The sequence below is a fragment of the Stegostoma tigrinum genome, chromosome 38 (genome assembly GCF_030684315.1).
Source record: "Stegostoma tigrinum isolate sSteTig4 chromosome 38, sSteTig4.hap1, whole genome shotgun sequence".
In the NCBI taxonomy this organism is placed as follows: Eukaryota; Metazoa; Chordata; class Chondrichthyes; order Orectolobiformes; family Stegostomatidae; genus Stegostoma; species Stegostoma tigrinum.
In genome coordinates, this window is record NC_081391.1 from 8,313,024 (window position 1) to 8,331,177 (window position 18,154).

The 18,154-nt window shown below is 43.3% G+C and overlaps 1 protein-coding gene across 2 annotated transcripts in view; it reads left to right on the forward strand.

Annotated features, from left to right (window-relative positions):
- The window catches only part of LOC125447169 (peripheral myelin protein 22-like), a 52,873-nt gene that overhangs the window by 20,297 nt on the left and 14,422 nt on the right, over positions 1 to 18,154 (forward strand). For both annotated transcript variants that reach the window (XM_048521360.2, XM_059640464.1), the window contains exons 2-3: positions 15,642 to 15,763; positions 17,496 to 17,592. In XM_048521360.2, the coding sequence (XP_048377317.1) occupies positions 15,686 to 15,763; positions 17,496 to 17,592 (175 nt within the window). In that variant the 5' untranslated portion in view covers positions 15,642 to 15,685. The remainder of the gene's footprint in view (positions 1 to 15,641; positions 15,764 to 17,495; positions 17,593 to 18,154) is intronic.

Sequence of the window (18,154 nt, forward strand, 5' to 3'; positions counted from 1 at the left end):
GCCCATAGCTCTACATCTTACAGCACTTAAGGTGCAGATCCAGCTCTTTCTTTTTTTAGAAAAGACTTTTAGGGTCTTGTCTCCACTCCCAGCTCGGACAGTAAATTCCAGAAACAAAAACCGAAATTGCTGGAAAAGCTCAGCGGGTCTGGCAAGATCTGTGGAGAAAAACCAGAATTAACGTTTTGGGTTGAATGACCATTCCTCAGAACCTTCCTTGGATTTCTGATGTTTTTTTTCTCCACAGATGCTGCACCTCACATTTATCTTAATTAATCTCCATCTGTCACTCGTTGGCCCATTGGCCCATCTAATCAAAATCCTGTTGTACTTGGAGGTAACTGCTTTTTGAACAAAAAAAATGCAGAGGGTGTGATGGGTTTCTATAATTCATTAAATAAAAACTGAAAGATCTGCGGAGGCCGTAAATCAAACAAAAACTGAAATTGCTAGAAAAGCTCAGCGGATCTGGCAACATCTGTGGACAGAAACTAGAGTTAATGTTTTGGGTCGAATGACCATTCCTCAGAACTTTCCTCAGATTTCTTTGATTTTTCTCCATCGATGCTGCTAGATCTGCTGAGCTTTTCTAACAATTTCAGTTTTTATTTGATTACAACCTCTACAGTGCTTTCAGTTTTTATTTAATGAAGTCTAGAAACCCATCACCCTCCGTATTTATTTTTGTTCAAAAAGTGGTCACCTCCTAGTACAAAGGAATCTAAATTAGATGAGCCAATGGGCCAAGGAGTGGCAGATGGAGATTAATTGAGATAAATGTGAAGTGTTGCATTTTGGAAAGGCAAATCAGAGCAGGACTTGTACACTTAATGGTATGATCCTGGGCAGTGTTGTTGAGCAAAAACCATGGTGTGCAGATTCATTGCTTCTTGAAAGTGGAATCACAGGTAGACAGGATGGTGAAGCAGCCTTTACTGGTCAGACTGTCGAATGTAGGAGTTTGGAGGTCATGTTGTAGCTGTGCAGAACATTGGTTAGGCCATTTGTGGAATATTGCCTGCGATATAGGAAAGATGTTGTGAAACTTGCAAGTGTTCAGAAAGATCGTCAAGGATGTTTTAGAGGAATATGGGCCACATGCTGACCAATGAAACTAGATTAATTTTGGATGTCTGGTCAGCATAGACAAATTGGACTGAAGGGTCTGTTTCTCTGCTGTATAGCTCTGTAAGACCATAAGACACAGGAGTGGAAGTAAGGCCCTTTGACCCATTGAGTCCAGTCCACCATTTAATCATGGCTGATGGGCATTTCAACTCCACTTACCCACACTCTCCCCATAGCCCTTGATTCCTTGCGAGATCAAGAATTTGTCAATCTCTGCCTTGAAGACATTTAATGTCCCGGCCTCCCCTGCGCTCCGTGGCAATGAATTCCACAAGCCCGCCACACTCTGGCTGAAGAAATGTCTCCTCATTTTCGTTCTAAATTGACCCCCTCTAATTCTAAGGCTGTGCCCACGGGTCCTGGTCTCCCTGCCTAACAGAAACAACTTCCCAGCATCCACCATACATTATCTTGTAAGTTTCTATTAGATCTCCCCTCAAACTTCTAAACTCTAATGAATACAATCCCAGGATCCTCAGCCATTTATCGTATGTTAGGCCTACCATTCCAGGGGTCATCTGTGTAAATCTCTGCTGGACATGCTCCAGTGACAGAATGTCCTTCCTGAGGTGTGGGGCCCAAAATTGGACACAGTATTCTAAATGAGGCCTAACTAGAGCTGTTCTGACAGAACTGTTCCATAATGGGCCTGATGCAAGTTCTCTGTTTATAACACAGCACCCTTGTTCTACACTTTTTTATGTAGTATCTTTCTTACATGATAAAATATCCTGAGGCTCTTTACAGAATTGTCATTAACTCATACAAAAATAAAGAGAAATTAGGATAATCTACCTTTTGGACCAACCTATAGGACGTCAGTCAGGGGCATCTTTATAAGGAGGGTGAGTGAGATTCTTTGCAAGGGCTTTTAGATCTTGAGGTCCAAGAGTTTGAACTTTCATTTGGGATTAGTGCGTGCTGAGTTTTATAAACCGCACCTGTGTGAGATACTATCAGGCAGAGCACCATATTCCTCTCCAAAAATTGAGTTCAATAATATTCAGTCAAGGGAGGCCATGAGAAAACTGCTACCATTAAACCACTTCCGCTGTCAACCATGTTTCTTATTACTTCCACACCATTAGACAGCTTTGCCTTGACTGAGGACAGTGACATGAGTGAGAGGTTCTTGGATGGATGAACCAAAACATAGATGTCTCTGTTTTCCTCAGTTCAGATCTATTTAGATTCTATTCTCTTTTGCTAATCCAAGAGAAGCCAATTTAGCAATGTAGTGCTCCTGAGGAGTGAGTTGTGTGATGAGTGTATCTTGTCACACTGTGTCAAGTTTAATATTAGCCCCCTAACACACAGTATTATGCATGAGATGATGATGGGTAATATTGGGGTGAATGATTACATAGCCTATGGCATCGATGGAAGCTGAGTCTGGTACTTGTGTTCCCCACGGTACTCTTGTGACTAGCATCTGCATGGGTGTTGGCCATTCTCCTGTTTTAATAAACAAACATTGGCCACATTCATCTTACCCTGGCGTTCTGGTGTTCAGGCCTTCTCTCTGCCTTCAGTGAGATTGGACCAATCCTGTCATGTGTCTGTCACATCTCTGGCTCAAACAGCATTCACTACTGTGGATTTACCTTTCAACAAAGTTCAAATTGAGGCAGCTTCTAGTTATTGCTATGTGTGTGATCTGATACTGCATGTTCGTGCTGGCTGCCTATGTACAACAGCCCATTTCAATATAAATGTTATTTTATGTACATACGTAGACATGTCATAGTTGTACAGCACAGAAACAGACCCTTTGTTCCAACCAGTTCATGCTGACCATAATCCCAAACTAAACCAGTCCCAGCTGCCTGCGCTTGGCCTATATCCCTCCAAACATTTTGTAATCTTGTATTTACACAAATGTCTATTAGACGTTGTAACTGTCCCTGCAGCCACCACTTCCTCTGGCAATTCATTCCACACATGAGCCACTCTTTTTTTGTTTTTTAAAACAAAAAGTTGCTCGTCATGTCATTTTTAAATCTTTCTCCTCTCGCCTTTAAAAATATGCCGCCTAATCTTGAAGTCCCCTACCCTAGGGAAAAGGCACCTGCCGTTCAACTTATCTATACCCCTCATGATTTTTATGAATCTAAATGAGAATAAAAGGACTTGTGGCGGTATTTTGCCTTTTAAATGAAATTGCACCTCAGGAGATTATAAACAGCATGTCTATAAACCACAACTGTTTGTATCATTCTTGTTTCTCCTTTGGACTCGGTTCCCACTCCAGACCCTTGATTCCACATTCAGTGCTGGCATTGTAATGTGTTAGTGTGGGACTGCTTTACTCTTGGAGGTATTGTCTTTTCAGATGACTTATTGAACCAAGGTCCAATCTACCACCACAGTTGGATAATGCAAACACTGTTACGTTATCTGAAAAATAGAGGCAATCTCCCCTGTATCCTAGCCAACCTTCAACCTTAAAGCAACGTCCAAAAGATAGCTTTATCTGCAATTGTCGTGTTGCTGTTCTTGATCACTTGCAGTGGGGGAAAAAATGCAGCATTTTCTGAAATACAAGTGACTGTGTGTTTCAGAAGGACTTGGTTGATTGCAAAATGTTTTGCAATGTCCTGAAATTATGAAGGAACCTGATTTTTTTCCACATAATTTTGTGACTGTTAAGCCTGTCTCTTTAAGCATCTTAAAAAATAACAATTCTTGGGATGTGGGTGTGGCTGGCAGGGCCAATACTTGCTACCCTTGAACTGAGTGGCTTGTGAGGTTTGGAGTCACATGTAGACCAGACCAGGTAATGGACAGTGATTAAACCAGATGCATTTTACAACAATTGATGTTGGTTGTCATGGTCACCATTACTTTCAATACCAGATATATTAATTGAATTTAAATTCTAACATCTGCCAGGGCTGGATTTGAACCCTCTGTTCTAGAGCTTCAGCTCGGGCCCTTGGATGACCAGCCCAGTGACATTGCCGCCATGTCGCGGTTCCTTCCAAGTCTCTAAATGGGAACCGTTCAGCCTGAATTATTTAACAGTTGTAGAGTTGAAGTGACTGTTAAGTATCCAGTAATCTATGGGATGGGAGTGTGGAATATAAGAGCAAGGTTGCTGAGTGAGTGTTTCCAGATATCGTAGTTGCCATCTGGGTTGTGTTGCTGTGAGGTGCTACAGATTTGAATGGAAAGCTCTAAAGAGATTAGGATGTGCGTAAAAGAGAGTGAGTGAGCTGGAAGAAAAGAGCAGCTGTGAGAGGCAGGATCTGGAGAGAACATGCTAAGAGTTAGTATAGATATGATGGGCTGAATAAACTCCTGTAGCATTTGAGTTATATCTTCAGGGCCAGTCTGTTAGCTCAGCTGCTGCATGTGGTGTTATGGAGATGTTTTGATTTATACTTTGTAACTGCAGGGACCCTGCCCTTTTGAGGCATTGCCTGGACTGAGAGATCCAAAGTGAGCAGCACTGTACCCACTCTGTCCTGTAACCCACTGACTGTGACACAAGCTCGCCCTGCCTTGTCAAGTAGATGTAAAAGATCGATTTTGGTCCTACTTTAAATAGCAGAGGAGTTTCCCTGGCCAACACTCCTGCCACAAGTGATTCCCTTCCAGCCCACTCCACCATTTAACATGATCATGGTTGATCTGATCCTGGTGTTAACTGCCTGTTCCCCATAACTCCTCATCCCGCTTTTCATCAGAAATATGTCTGGTTTCTTTTAATCTGTTAATTGATTCTGTCTGCATTGCATTCAGGGGCACTGAGTTCCACACATCCATAACCCCCTGAGAGAAGTAGTTTCTCCTCATATCAGCATTGAACCTCACTCCTCTCCCTCTCCATGTCCTCTTGTTCGAGACTCCCACAAGGGGGAAGCATCTGTTTGATGCTACCTTATCAATCCCCTGTAGCATTTTATATACCTCAGTCAGATTTCCGCACATGCGCCCCCAACTTCTTTTGAACTCTAATGAGTACAAACCCAAGCTATTCAAATGCAAGAAGCCATTTGACCCATCAGGCCTGCACCGACCCTCCAAAAGAGCATCGAGCCCAGGTTCAGCCCCTTACCCTAATTTTGTAACCCTGCATTTCCCATGGTTAATCCACCCAGCCTGCACATCCCTGGACACTACAGGTAACTAAGCATGGCCAGTCCACCTAACCCGCACATCTTTGTACAGTAGGGGGGAAATGGAGCACCAACACACAGACAGCGTGCAAACTCCACACGGTTGTCCTGGAATTGAACCTTGGTCCCTGACGCTGTGAGGCAGAAGTACTAACCACTGAGCTGCCATGCTGCCCATAGTCCATAAAAGAAATTGGCAGGCCATTCTTCCTCCAGCTTTTTTGAGAGATTTTTGCTTTTTCCTGCAAAGATTGTCATATTTGCCTCTGTTATAGAGGCCACATTTGAAAAGCAGTTTCTTCAGACTTTCTTGAAGTCATGAAGTTGAGATTGTTTGCTGGAAAGAGTCAGATCAGTCACTGCCCATAAATCTTTTAAATTGTGGTTTGACTCCATGGTCTTCCCCAGCATCCCTTCCTCTTTTTCATAGCTTTTTCATCTCCTTGGTGTTTTACAGCTGTTAACCTCAACACCTTATCCAGAGTAGCATTTTTAGCTATTGATAAAATGCTGAGATTGTAGGGCTAGGTGGGTGCAGTACTGAAAAAATATTATCAGGAGTGAAATTGCGAATCTGTACTGCACACACAGGCTAGTAAAAGCTTGGAACCCTTTTTCTGAAAAGGAATTGATGCTAAATCAATTGATTTTTAAATCTGAATTTTTATTTTTGTAAGTGAAGGTGTAGAAGTTTATAAAATAATGAGGTATGGAAAGTGTTAATGGTATCAGAGATAATGGGAACTGCAGATGCTGGAGAATTCCAAGATAATAAAATGTGAGGCTCGATGAACTCAGCAGGCCAAGCAGCATCTCAGGAACAAAAATGGTAGTTGTCTTTTACGTAGGATCGGGGATTTCAAGACTAGGGTGCACGTTCTTAATGTGAGAGGAGGGAAATTGTAAAAAAGATTGAGGCAATATTTTTCTTACACAAGGTGGTTTGTGTGTCGAATGAACTTCCTGAGGAAGTGGATGCAGATACAATTACAGCATTTAAAAGACATTTGGATAGGTACATGAATAGGAAAGGTTTAGAGGGTTGTGGGCCAGGAGCAGACAGGTGGGACTAGTTTTGTTTGGGATGGGCCAAATGGTCTGTTTCCATGCTGTTTCTAATTAAGGGATTTGGATCATGGTGGGTATATAGATATTAGTTGACAGATCAGATGTCATCTTACTGAATGGATGTACAGGGTTGAAGGGCTGAATGGCTTCCTCCTGTTCCTACACTCAAATTCAAACCACTCTTCCCTCCCCATCCACGAAGAGGTTCTGTATCAATTGCAACTGCACCTTCGAATATTCCCTTATTTTCTGGAAAGAATATTTTGTAATCTCTTTTTAGATGTTTTAGAAACCAAAACATTTCCACCTGAACAACAAAATTTGCAATAAAGTGCAACTTGTGCCTCTCGTCAGTTCCACTCACTACCTTTGTCATCAGTGCCCTATTATGGCATTGTGCATGTGCTGAAGAGCTACTGTGTGTTTTAAAAGGCATTGGAAATGTACAGAGGGTGGGGAAGAAATTCTCAGTTGTATTCAAATCCAGATTAATGAAGTAGACAGACCACTGTATTCTTCGGCTCAGACCGAGAGGGCTAATGGCTGTCAGAAATCATTTGCAAGTGAAATACTCTATTCAAAATTCTTCCCAATGTAACAGCCTTCAATTGGACTAGAATCACCGATTTGCTTTTACCTGCAGGGCTTCAGTACATTTTGTGATTTCCATTCTGTCTCTCCTAGTCCTTGAATGCAAATTTTGCTTTACTCCATTGGATTTCACATCCTTTGATTTATTTTTAGCCGTTTCCATTACAATAACTCTTGATTTTCAACTACAATAAAAGCAAAGTCCGACCTGCTGGAGATCTGAAGTAAAGGAGGAAAGTGCTGGAGAAACTTAGCGTGTCTGGTACTGTCTGTGAAGGGAGAAACCAAGTTTAATGTTTTGACTCCAGTGGGAGCCTCTTTGGAAATTTCATCTGTTGGTGTACAGACCTTGATAAAGCAATTCATTTCAAGAAAGGCTGTGTTGATTGTGAACACCACTGGGTAGTGCAATGAGAACGCATACGTTTTGTCAGAACCTATTGAACTCATCTCCTTCCAGTAGGGTGGAGAGTGGTAGTTGGAGAAGGAAGGCACTCATAACCCTGATGTTCCCATGACCCCGTTGGACACGGACCTTTCAGTTACCCCACCAACACTCCCAGCCTTTATCTTAGGCCTACAGGGGCCCTGGCTTCAGTAAACATGAAAAAGAATGGAACTAGGTGGATCTTGTTCACTACAAGATTCTTGGCTGGGGTTATTGGCCCAAGTCAATCAAGAAGCCCGAGCTGACCAATATAAACAGGGGATTTAGAATTTCCTCAGTTCCGGGAATTGACTCTGAGCTAGTTGGCCACAGTCAATGTACTGTGCAAAAGGAAATAAACGGTGACTTGGTGACAGGAAACTGGCCTCTGTGCAGTTATTTCAGAATTTAATTCCATATTTATAGTAATAACTTTATTTCAGTTATACAGACTCCATAAAACTCTTATCCCATTGATTAATAGCTCCCTGTATTCACACAACCAATTCACACCCAATCGAGTCATAATATGTCCATCAACTTTTCCTTTATTCCATCTGATCTGAGGCACCCCTACAGATGGTAGCAGACCCCCTCTTATGCTACTGGTATTACGTTACTTGATTTTTTCCACATTAAAGTTCCACATGTTCTTTTTCCAGTATGTCCAGTTAGTTTCCTAAAACCAACCTGCTATCAACCTTTTACCATTCGGAGATTCCTCTGTTTTCCAGCATCCATTTCAAAACGGCAACATTGATATTGAGTCTTTCCTCATTCAATCATTTGAGTGGACATTATCACATTGTAACTTATCAATGTTTACCTGTTTTTTAAAAAAAAATTTTCCCAATGGTTTTGCGAAGAAAATGCCCTGTTATTACCTCACTAAGAGCAAAGAGTTTTTGCCACTTTTTTACTAATCTTATAATTTTTTAGTTTCTCAAACTAAAAGGCAATGTTTCTCACAAGCTTTCCTGCCTCCGAGGAAGAGAACGCATCTCTCAAAATACTGGAACAAGTTTCATGTTTCAGGCACCTCCTAGTAGTCATTGAGTCATACAGCATGGAAACACACCCTTCAGTCCAACCAGTCCTTGCCAGCCAAAATCCCAAACTAAACTAGTCCCACCTGCCTGCATTTGGACCATATCCCTCCTAACATTTCGTATTCATTTACATGTTCAAATGTCTTTTCAATGATGTCACTGTACTTGCATCTACGACTACTAGTGGAAGTCCACTCCACACAGGAACCACTCTGTGTAAAAAAAAACAAAAAAAGGAAAAGTTGCCCCTCATGTCCTTTTTTAAATCTTTCTCCTCTCATCTTATAAAAATGCCCCCAGTCCTGCGATCCTCCGCCCCAGGGAAAGGACCTTTGCTATTCACCTTATCTATATACTCTTCATACTTTTAAACCTCTATAAAGGTCACCCCTCAACTTTCTTTGCTCCAGTGGGGAAAAGGTCCCAACCTATCCAGCCTCTCCCTATAACATAAACCATCTATTCCTGGCAACTTCCTGGTAAATCTTTGCTGAACCCTTCCCAGGTTAATAATATCCTTCCTATAACAGGGCATTCGGAACTGGACACAATACTCCAGAAGAGGCCTCCCCAACATCCTGTACAACCGCAACACGGCATCCCAGCTCCTGTACTAAAACGACTGAACAATGAAGGCTCCTGGGCTAAATGCCACCTTAACCACCCTGTCTGCATGTGGTGATGTAATGATGAAAACATCAAAACACAGTGCTCCATTTAAAAATTTATCAATGTTTTGTTTGTCCAAATAATTTCTTCCACTTTGGGGCATTTCACTGTCATACCCAACTCTCGTACTGGCTTTGTTAGGGTGTCTAATTAATTCAGCTGTCTAATAAGACTTTGCAATTCCTCCTTTTTCATTTTTGGAAACAATTGCATCTTTTGTGAGCCCTACTTTCACTAATAACAATGGGATCAAATTTTCCAAATAGAAATGCTAATGTGAAGTCTGCAATTTGTGTGAGGCTTTATTTCAGTTGTTCACTCTATTGAACACTCACCCCACTGTTTATGAGCTTCCCATGTATACACACCCAATCAACCCTTAAAGAATATAATCCACTACTTATTTCCCTATTCCATTCGGGCTCAGCCATTCCTTCAAACCAAATTAGATAACAACAGCCTTGCCTCACTTTCCTGAGTGTTTAGATTAGATTAGATTCTCTGCAGTGTGCAAACAGGCCCTTCGGCCCAACAAGTCCACACCGTCCCTTGAATCATCTCACCCAGACACATTCCCCCTGTGGCCCCCACACCCCTGAACACTATGGGTAATTTAGCACAGCTGATCCACCTAGCCTGCACATCTTTGGACTGTGGGAGGAAACCGGAGCACCCAGAGGAAACCCACGCAGACATGGGGAGAATGTGCAAACTCCACACACAGTCACTCAAGGCTGGAATTGAACCTGGGTCCCTGGTGCTGTGAGGCTGCAGTGCTAACCACTGAGCCACCGTGCCACCCCTTATTATGATATCATTCTGCATGTAATCATCGAATCCCTGTAGTGTGGAAGCAGGCTATTTGGCCCATCGAGTCCACGTCAACCCTTCGAACAGCATCTCACCCAGACCTAATCCCCCATGCCCTATCCCTACAACCCTGCATTTCCCACCTAGCCTGCACATCTCCAGACACTATGGGCATTTTGCATGGCCAGTCCACCTAACCTGCACCTCTTTGGACTGTGGGAGGAAATCCACGCACACACGGGGAGAATGTACAACTCCCCACAGACTTGCACCCTTGGGTGACTTTGAACACAGGTTCCTGACTTTGAGAGGCAGCAATGCTAGCTGCTGTCTCACTCCTATATATAGTAATGTCATCCATCCATGTACAGGTACTTCCTCAATCCTATGCTGCTATGGCCAGGTAATACACGGACATATCAAAGGATATGTATGTCAGCCATGCTGCAATTGATATAACCCAAGGCAGAAATCCTAACAAGATCCTTCCCTCAGTACCAGGGGTGTCCAGGCTGTCAGCTTTGGGGACCAGCACAAGGGAAGTGAACCCCTAACAGTTGGGCAGACAGCTTCAGTAAAAACCAGTCAATGTTGAGCCTGTGTTTCAGGTGTGGAGTACCCACATTAGATATTGGGATGGCCAGCAGCTAATCTTTTGCTGAGCCATTGGGACCCTTTGGTATGTGCTGACTCATGGGCTAACAACACATCAGGGTTAACTGTGTATGTCTGGTCACTGCTGGTGTATGTACTCCAGTGTTTTACCCAATGCAGAAAAGCCTACATCTGAGCATGGATATCATGGTATTGAAGAATGTGACAGCTAATTGTTATTCTATGTACAAATGTTACATTCCTCAGGTATGTAAGTGACTAAGCTAACATTTAAGTTATGAGGTTACCACAAAGGAGGATAGTCCCAGTACAGTCATGCTTCATGATCTGTGGTGAGATAGGAGTATGAGATTTTTTACCCTTGAGTCACGTGCTATGATAATACGAAACACTGAACAACAGCTGACAGTGTCCTTCAGTCTACAGATGTTGGATAATGGTAATTAGATGAAAGCTCCAGCCAGCTTCTGAGGATAATCATGTTGTATTCACCAGGAGTCTATGCTTGTGGAATGGTCCATTTCTTGGTGTTGGTTGAGTTAGATCATTTTAGCCTTGGCTGGGTTTATGGCACTATAGCCAGTTCCTGCTGACTACCAGCGAACTTTAACCCGTTACTAACTGGCGTGTGTGTGCAGAAAGCCCTGCAATGTCTACAGAGTAGAGAGCTGTTACCCAGTACAGGTTATAACCTGTGGCTTGGCAACTTGGGCAGAGGCATATGGAGATTGGCTACTTGGCTGAGAGACATTGACTCACTCTGCAAGATTCAACCTGGGCACAAGATAATGTTTCTCAGTGGGAATGAGAGCCATTACAGGATAAGCAAACACCAGGGGATTATTCCAGATTGGAGAATTTAATCGACCTCTTCTCATGGTAGCTGTGACGAGAAAGAGAGGCAGACATGGTGGTGTAATGAGTATGTCACTTGACTAGAAACCAAGGGGTAAGGCTTACTCACTGGAGGATATGGATCAAATATCACCAGAGCAACAGGCAGAATTTGAATTCAATTAATAGATCTGAAAGTGGAAAGCTGCTCTTCATGGTTTTGACCAAAATCAGTGATTTGTGAACGAGGTGTAGTTCTACAACAATGGCCTTTAAAGAAAGAAATCTGCCGTCATTCCCTGGTCTAACCTACGTGTGTCCCTAGACCCACAGCAATGTGGCAGCTTCTTAACCACCATCTGAAGTGGCCAAGCATGTCATCGGTTCATGGGCAATTTCGGGATGGGCAACAAAAACTGGCCCTGATAGCAATACCCCATTCTCCTGAATAATTTTTAAAAAAGCAATACCCTCTCTGAGGAGGGGAGATATTTAATTGATCTCTGCTGCTGTCATCAAGTGAACCGACTGGCTGGGCAGGACCTGTCTGTCTATCTCTTGAGACGATCATCCAGTACTTTCCCAGGAGAAGAATGACTTACCCTTGATTAGCCTTGGCTGTGGGCTTAAGTTTGTTCTTCCTCGGTCAAATACAAACTGTCAAAACTCTTCACCTCTCTCTGTCTCTCTAGTTCTATTGGGCGCTAGATTCTGTAGTGATTTGAATCCTATCTTGTCCGATTCCCAACTCCTTGTGACAGATGGGCGTGTGAGCAGTATTTTGAAGGCCAATCTTCCCATCATCGAAGATCATGGGCTCAATATACACCAAACTTCAGTCAAGCTGGCAGGTTTTTTTCTTGTCTGAAGTGGGAGGTGGCACTGCACTGTTTGGGGTGTGGGTGGGGAGCTGGGGTTGGTGGAGTACAGCTGGGATGTTACCCCTAGGGGCAAAAGGTCTGGTGCACCATTCGGAGAAGATCAAAGGAAGCCTCCCAGTTTCCTGCCCAAAATTTAACTACTGACTAAAGTCCAGACACAGATTTTCTGCTCGTTTTATCCTGTCCCTGTTTTGAGGAACTTGTTGCATCATAGCTAGCAACTACACTTTATAGCGAGTTCCGTGGCTGTCAACACTTCAGATTGTGGGCTGATCTGTCAAAGCAGTTGCAGAAATATCTCTTCTTTCCATTTCTGTTTCTTTTGCTATCTTTTGTGCTTTGTGTTGTGACATAATTCAAACTCATCACCAAAGTTAATCAAATTTAGATGCAGAATTTGACATGGCATTTACACCTGGCGGTGGCAGTGGCGACTGGGAAGCCAGCCGTAGTACGGTAGCAAGTGATGCAGTGTCTAGGACACTGACTGTCTGGACCGGTCCAGTAATGAATATTGATCAGTGTCCACTGATTTTTGAAGCACCTGTTAAATTAAATTATAATCGTTCAGAATTCATGCACCCTCGTTCATCATCTGCCATCAATTTGTCAGCATGTGCAGTGGGAGCTGATACACGGTTGTAGTATTTACAGATGTATTTCCATTTCAATCGCAGATTACATAATGGGGACAACACCAGTTGTGTGTTGGTAGTGCCACTTGTCCATGCTGTAGAATCATAGAATCTGTACAGTGTAGAAAGAGGCTATTCGGTCCATCAAGTCTGCACCAACCCCTTGAAATGCATCCCACCCCATCCCCTTAACCCTGCATTTACCAATGCTAGCTTACCTAACATGCACATCTTTGGACACCAAGTGGGCAATATAGCATGGCTGATCCAACAAACCTGTGCATCGTTGCACACTACAGGACAATGTAGCATAGCTCATCCACCCAACGTGCACATCTTTGGATTGTAGGAGGAAACTCAACTGCATCTGCATTGTATTGCATCTAACACCCGGTGCTATGAGAGTGACGGGCATGGCAAGTGGGATGGATATGATCTAACTATCCGACCATTCTTCTAATGAAGTTGTGCACTCTGGTTTTGTGTGTGTGTGTGCTTTTCAGACTGTTGAATCAAGGATGACTCTAGCTCCTAGCGAGAACCTACATGTGGTGTATATTTTGAGGGTGTGGGAGCCTGATATGCAGCAGCTAACACCCCCAATTCGGGTGGACCTGGAAATCCAGTAGCTCTTGCTGATTGTCAGAGGCATGTCGGAGGGATTTACAGATTGCTAATCTGCCTGTTTGATCTCAATACTACAATTTTTTTATGACCATTTGAGAAGGTGACCAAACAGGTAGATGAGAGTAAACTGGTTGATGTGGTGTATGTGGATTTCAGCAAGGCATTTGATAAGGTTCCCCACAGTAGGCTATTGTACAAAATGCGGAGGAATGGAATTGTGGGTGAAATAGCAGTTTGGATCGGAAATTGGCTTGCTGAAAGAAGACAGAGGGTGGTAGTTGATGGGAAATGTTCATCCTGGAGAACAGTTACTAGTGCTGTACCGCAAGGGTCGGTGTTGGGTCCACTGCTGTTTGTCATTTTTATAAATGACCTGGATGAGGGCGTAGAAGGATGGGTTAGTAAATTTGCAGACGACACTAAGGTCGGTGGAGTTGTGGATAGTGACAAAGGATGCTGTAGGTTGCAGAGAGACATAGATAAGCTACAGAGCTGGGCTGAGAGGTGGCAAATGGAGTTTAATGCAGACAAGTGTGAGGTGATGCACTTTGGTAGGAGTAACCAGAAGGCAAAGTACAGGGCAAATGGTAAGATTCTTAGCAGTGTAGATGAGCAGAGAGATCTCGGTGTCCATGTCCACAGATCCTTGAAAGTTGCCACCCAGGTTGACAGGGCTGTTAAGGAGGCATACAGTGTTTTAGCTTTTATTAATAGAGGGATCGAGTTCCAGAACCAAGAGGTTATGGTGAAGCTGTACAAAACTCTGGTGCGTCCGCACTTGGAGTATTGTGTACAGTTCTGGTCACTGCATTATAAGAAGGATGTGGAAGCTTTGGAAAGGGTGCAGAGGAGATTTACTAGGATGTTGCCTGGTATGGAGGAAAGGTCTTACGAGGAAAGGCTGAGGGACTTGAGGCTGTTTTCATTAGAGAGAAGAAGGTTGAGAGGTGACTTAATTGAAACATATAAAATAATCAGAGGGTTAGATAGGGTGGATAGGGAGAGCCTTTTTCCTAGGATGGTGACGGCGAGCACGAGGGGGCATAGCTTTAAATTGAGGGGTGAAAGATATAGGACAGATGTCAGAGGTAGTTTCTTTACTCAGAGAGTAGTAAGGGAATGGAACGCTTTGCCTGCAACGGTAGTAGATTCGCCAACTTTAGGTACATTTAAGTCGTCATTGGATAAGCATATGGACGTACGTGGAATAGAGTAGGTTAGATGGGCTTGAGATCGGTATGACAGGTCGGCACAACATCGAGGGCTGAAGGGCCTGTACTGTGCTGTAATGTTCTATGTTCTATTTGAGTACTGAGTCAGCGCTTGAACTCTGGTCCGAAGATAGAGCCATTTACACTAAAACATTTACACTAACATTTATCACAAAACCTCCCTGTACTAGCTAAATACAAAATTGTAGGCTCTTGTACCAGTTCCTGTATTTGTTGGATGTTACCTGGATTCTGACAAAGGCTTGCAATGTTGTTTAGCAGACCTGGAAAAGTTGACAGTGTATTCTGGGTGAATGCTTCACAGAACACCAAAGTTCTGTGTGCAAAAAAAAAAGACCCTGAGCTTCCAGTTGCCTGTCACTTCAACACACCACTGTGTTCCCTGGCCACCATCTCTGTTTCAGGCTTGGGGCAGTGTTCCAGCAAAGCTCAGCGCAAGCTGGAACAATAACACCTCATTTTCCATTTGGGAACTCTACAGCTTTCAGGACTCAGTATTGAGTTCAACAATTTTAGGGCTTGCAGCACCTTCTCCCATACCCTTACCCCAGCCCCCACATTACCAGGCCTTGTCACATGGTCTCCTGTTACATACAATCCATCGTTAGCCACAACTGTCCCTATTCGTAGCTGTTCAAATTCCTAGGCTAATTGTTATTCACGCCTTTGTCCAACTTTTTTGGGTTCTATCTCTACCTACTATTTACTCCTGACTTCCTTCCTCACCCTATCACCTGTTATAAAAACCAGCTTTTCCTAGCTACCGTTTAGTTCTGGGGATGGGTTACTGGACACCAAACGTTTAACTCTGATTTCTCTCTACAGATGCTGCCAGACCTGCTGAACTTTTCAAGTAGTTTCTGTTTTGGTTTCTGGGAAAGCTAACAATTGCAGTAATCTGTGACATTCCAAAATTATATGAAATGTCCTGACTGTGTGTTCTATTCTTTGCAGTATTATTCTTGGACTCCATTTGAAGACCGCTCCTTGAATCCATCATGTTGCTGTTGCTAACCTCAATCTTCCTCCTGCATCTGACTGCCATTATCCTCCTCATCATTTCCACAGCCCACAATGTAAGTTTGGAATCAGCTTGCTCCACTGATGTGACTCGACAGCCAGAAGTGTCAGCCTGTAAAGGGAAGAGAGGGAAGAGGTAGCTGAGCTGAAGAACTGTCCACCTGGGAAAGGGTTCTGCTTCTTGGCATCCAGAATAGATTCTAAACAAACTTTAAAAATCATTCTGTCACTTCCAGTTCTTTGGAAATTCCCAAACTCTGGAAACTGGTACCAACTAACATCTAGAAATGTTCCTGTTTTTTAATGACACCAGTCTTTTCTCGTGACCTGGTGAATCCACTACATGGCAGTTGTATGCAGTAGGTAGGACCTGAACGTGTTAGCTGACATCACAGAGAGTGCTCTGTCCCTCAGGATAGGAAGGTGCTCACTAGTGCTAGACATAGAACTAAAAATGCTACAACTTTCTCCTTCCCAGCACTCCCTCTTCTCTGTGAACTGGTTGCAAAACATCAATATTTATTTCACTGGGTGGCAGATGGATTTTAATTCGGATTAATGTGAGTTATTGCATTTTGGTAAAACAAACAGGACTTATGGTGGGGTCATGGATAATATTGTAGAACAGAGACCTAGGGGTTCAGGCTCGTAATTCTTTGAAATTTGTGTCACAGGTGGTAAAGAAGGTGATGCACATGCTTACTTTTGTTGCTCAGACCTTTTCAATATTGGGGTTGGGACGTCATGTTGAGGTTGTACAGGACTTTGCTGAGGCCTCTGCTGGAGTACAGTGCACAGTTTTGGCTGCCCTGTTATAGGAAGGCTATTATTAAGCCAGAGCAGGTTCCGAAAAAGCTTACCAAGATGTTGCCAGGAATAGAGGGTTTGAGACCTAAGCGTAGGCTGGATAGACTGGAACATTTTTCATGGGAGTGTAGGAAGTTGAGGGGTGACCTTACTGATTATGATTTTATAAACCACAATAAATAAGGTGAATGGCAGGATTCTTCTCCTCGGGTGGGAGATTTCAAGATGTATGGGCATTTTTTTTAAGGTGAGAAGAGAGTTTTTTATAAAAGGCATTGGGGGCAATTTTTTTAAAATACTCAGTGGTTTGAGAGTGAAATGATCTTCCAGAGGGAGTGATGGATGCAGGTACAGTGTTTAAAAGATATTTGGATAAATTACGTGAACAGAAAATGTTTGGAGGGATATGGGCCAAGCACAGGCAGGTGGGACTAGTTTAGTTTGGGAACTTGGTCAGCATGGACTAGTTGGACCAAAGGGTCTGTTTGCAGACTCTGTGAGCTCTTCCCATGAGGATAGGTAGCTCCTCCCAGGATCTGTCCTAACTAGTGTTGGACATTGACTTTTCCCCCTTTCCTTAGATTAAAAAGGTGGTTGGACTCCCTTCTGATCGCTCCTCAGCATTTTCTGGTCCTTTTGGATTCCCACCTGTTTCCTTGAGCAGCAACTTCCAGTGGTTTGAGGCACTGGTGGGAGAAGGGTGAGGCAGTCGGTGGTTCGAGACCAGTTTGATGATGAGAAGGCCATGTTTCAGCCTGTTTCATTTGTTGGGGGATGGATATTGAGGTGCCAGAGATGTCTCAAGGGAAGGCTAGTTTTGAGGAAGTAGAAACCTGTTCAATCTATGTCACATTTTAAAATAAAAAGAGCCTCGATTCTGGATGTTGGCTCAGTCGCCAAGTACATAACATGCCCATTTGTAAGACACGCTAGAGATGCCTCAGTGCATTGAGATTTGTGACTAATGTTGTTTCATTACAGGTTTGGTGGAGCAGTAAGGATTATTGCATGGACATCTGGAAGCAGTGTTTCTACACAAACAACAGCTGTATAGATGTCAGCTATCAAGGCAAGGAAGGTAGGTCTGAGAAAGCCTCTTTGCATCTTGTCTTACATTAGAGTCAGGGGTCAGGAAGGCAAACTGGCACTACTGCAGGAGCCCTGCTGTTTCTTGTGCTTTTAATTGTTCTCTCGATTATTTACTGAGGCCGAGATGGAAGTAAGAAAACCCAAAAGAACTGCCGATGCTGCAAATCAGAAACCAAAACAGCTGGGGAAACTCAGCCGGTCTGGCAGCATCTGTGGAGAGAAAGCAAAGTTAATGTTTCAGGTGCAGTCAAAATTGACGAAGAAGGGTGATGGACCTGAAACTTTAACTCTTTTTTTATTTTTCCTCTTTATTGATGCTGTCTGACTTGCTGAGCTTCTCCAACAATTTCTGTTTTAGTTACCTCCAGATGGGAGGTCATTGACTGAGGCAGTTTGACTGGATGTGATCATTCTGCCGCCGGGCTCCTGTTTGGATTAGGGCTGGTGGCCAGATTTAGCTTTGGAAGTGAAGGCCCCAGTTCTTGAACTGCCTTCTGCCCCTCACTGATAGGCGTTCTAGTTACAGAACACACCATTAAGCTTGGGGCCTG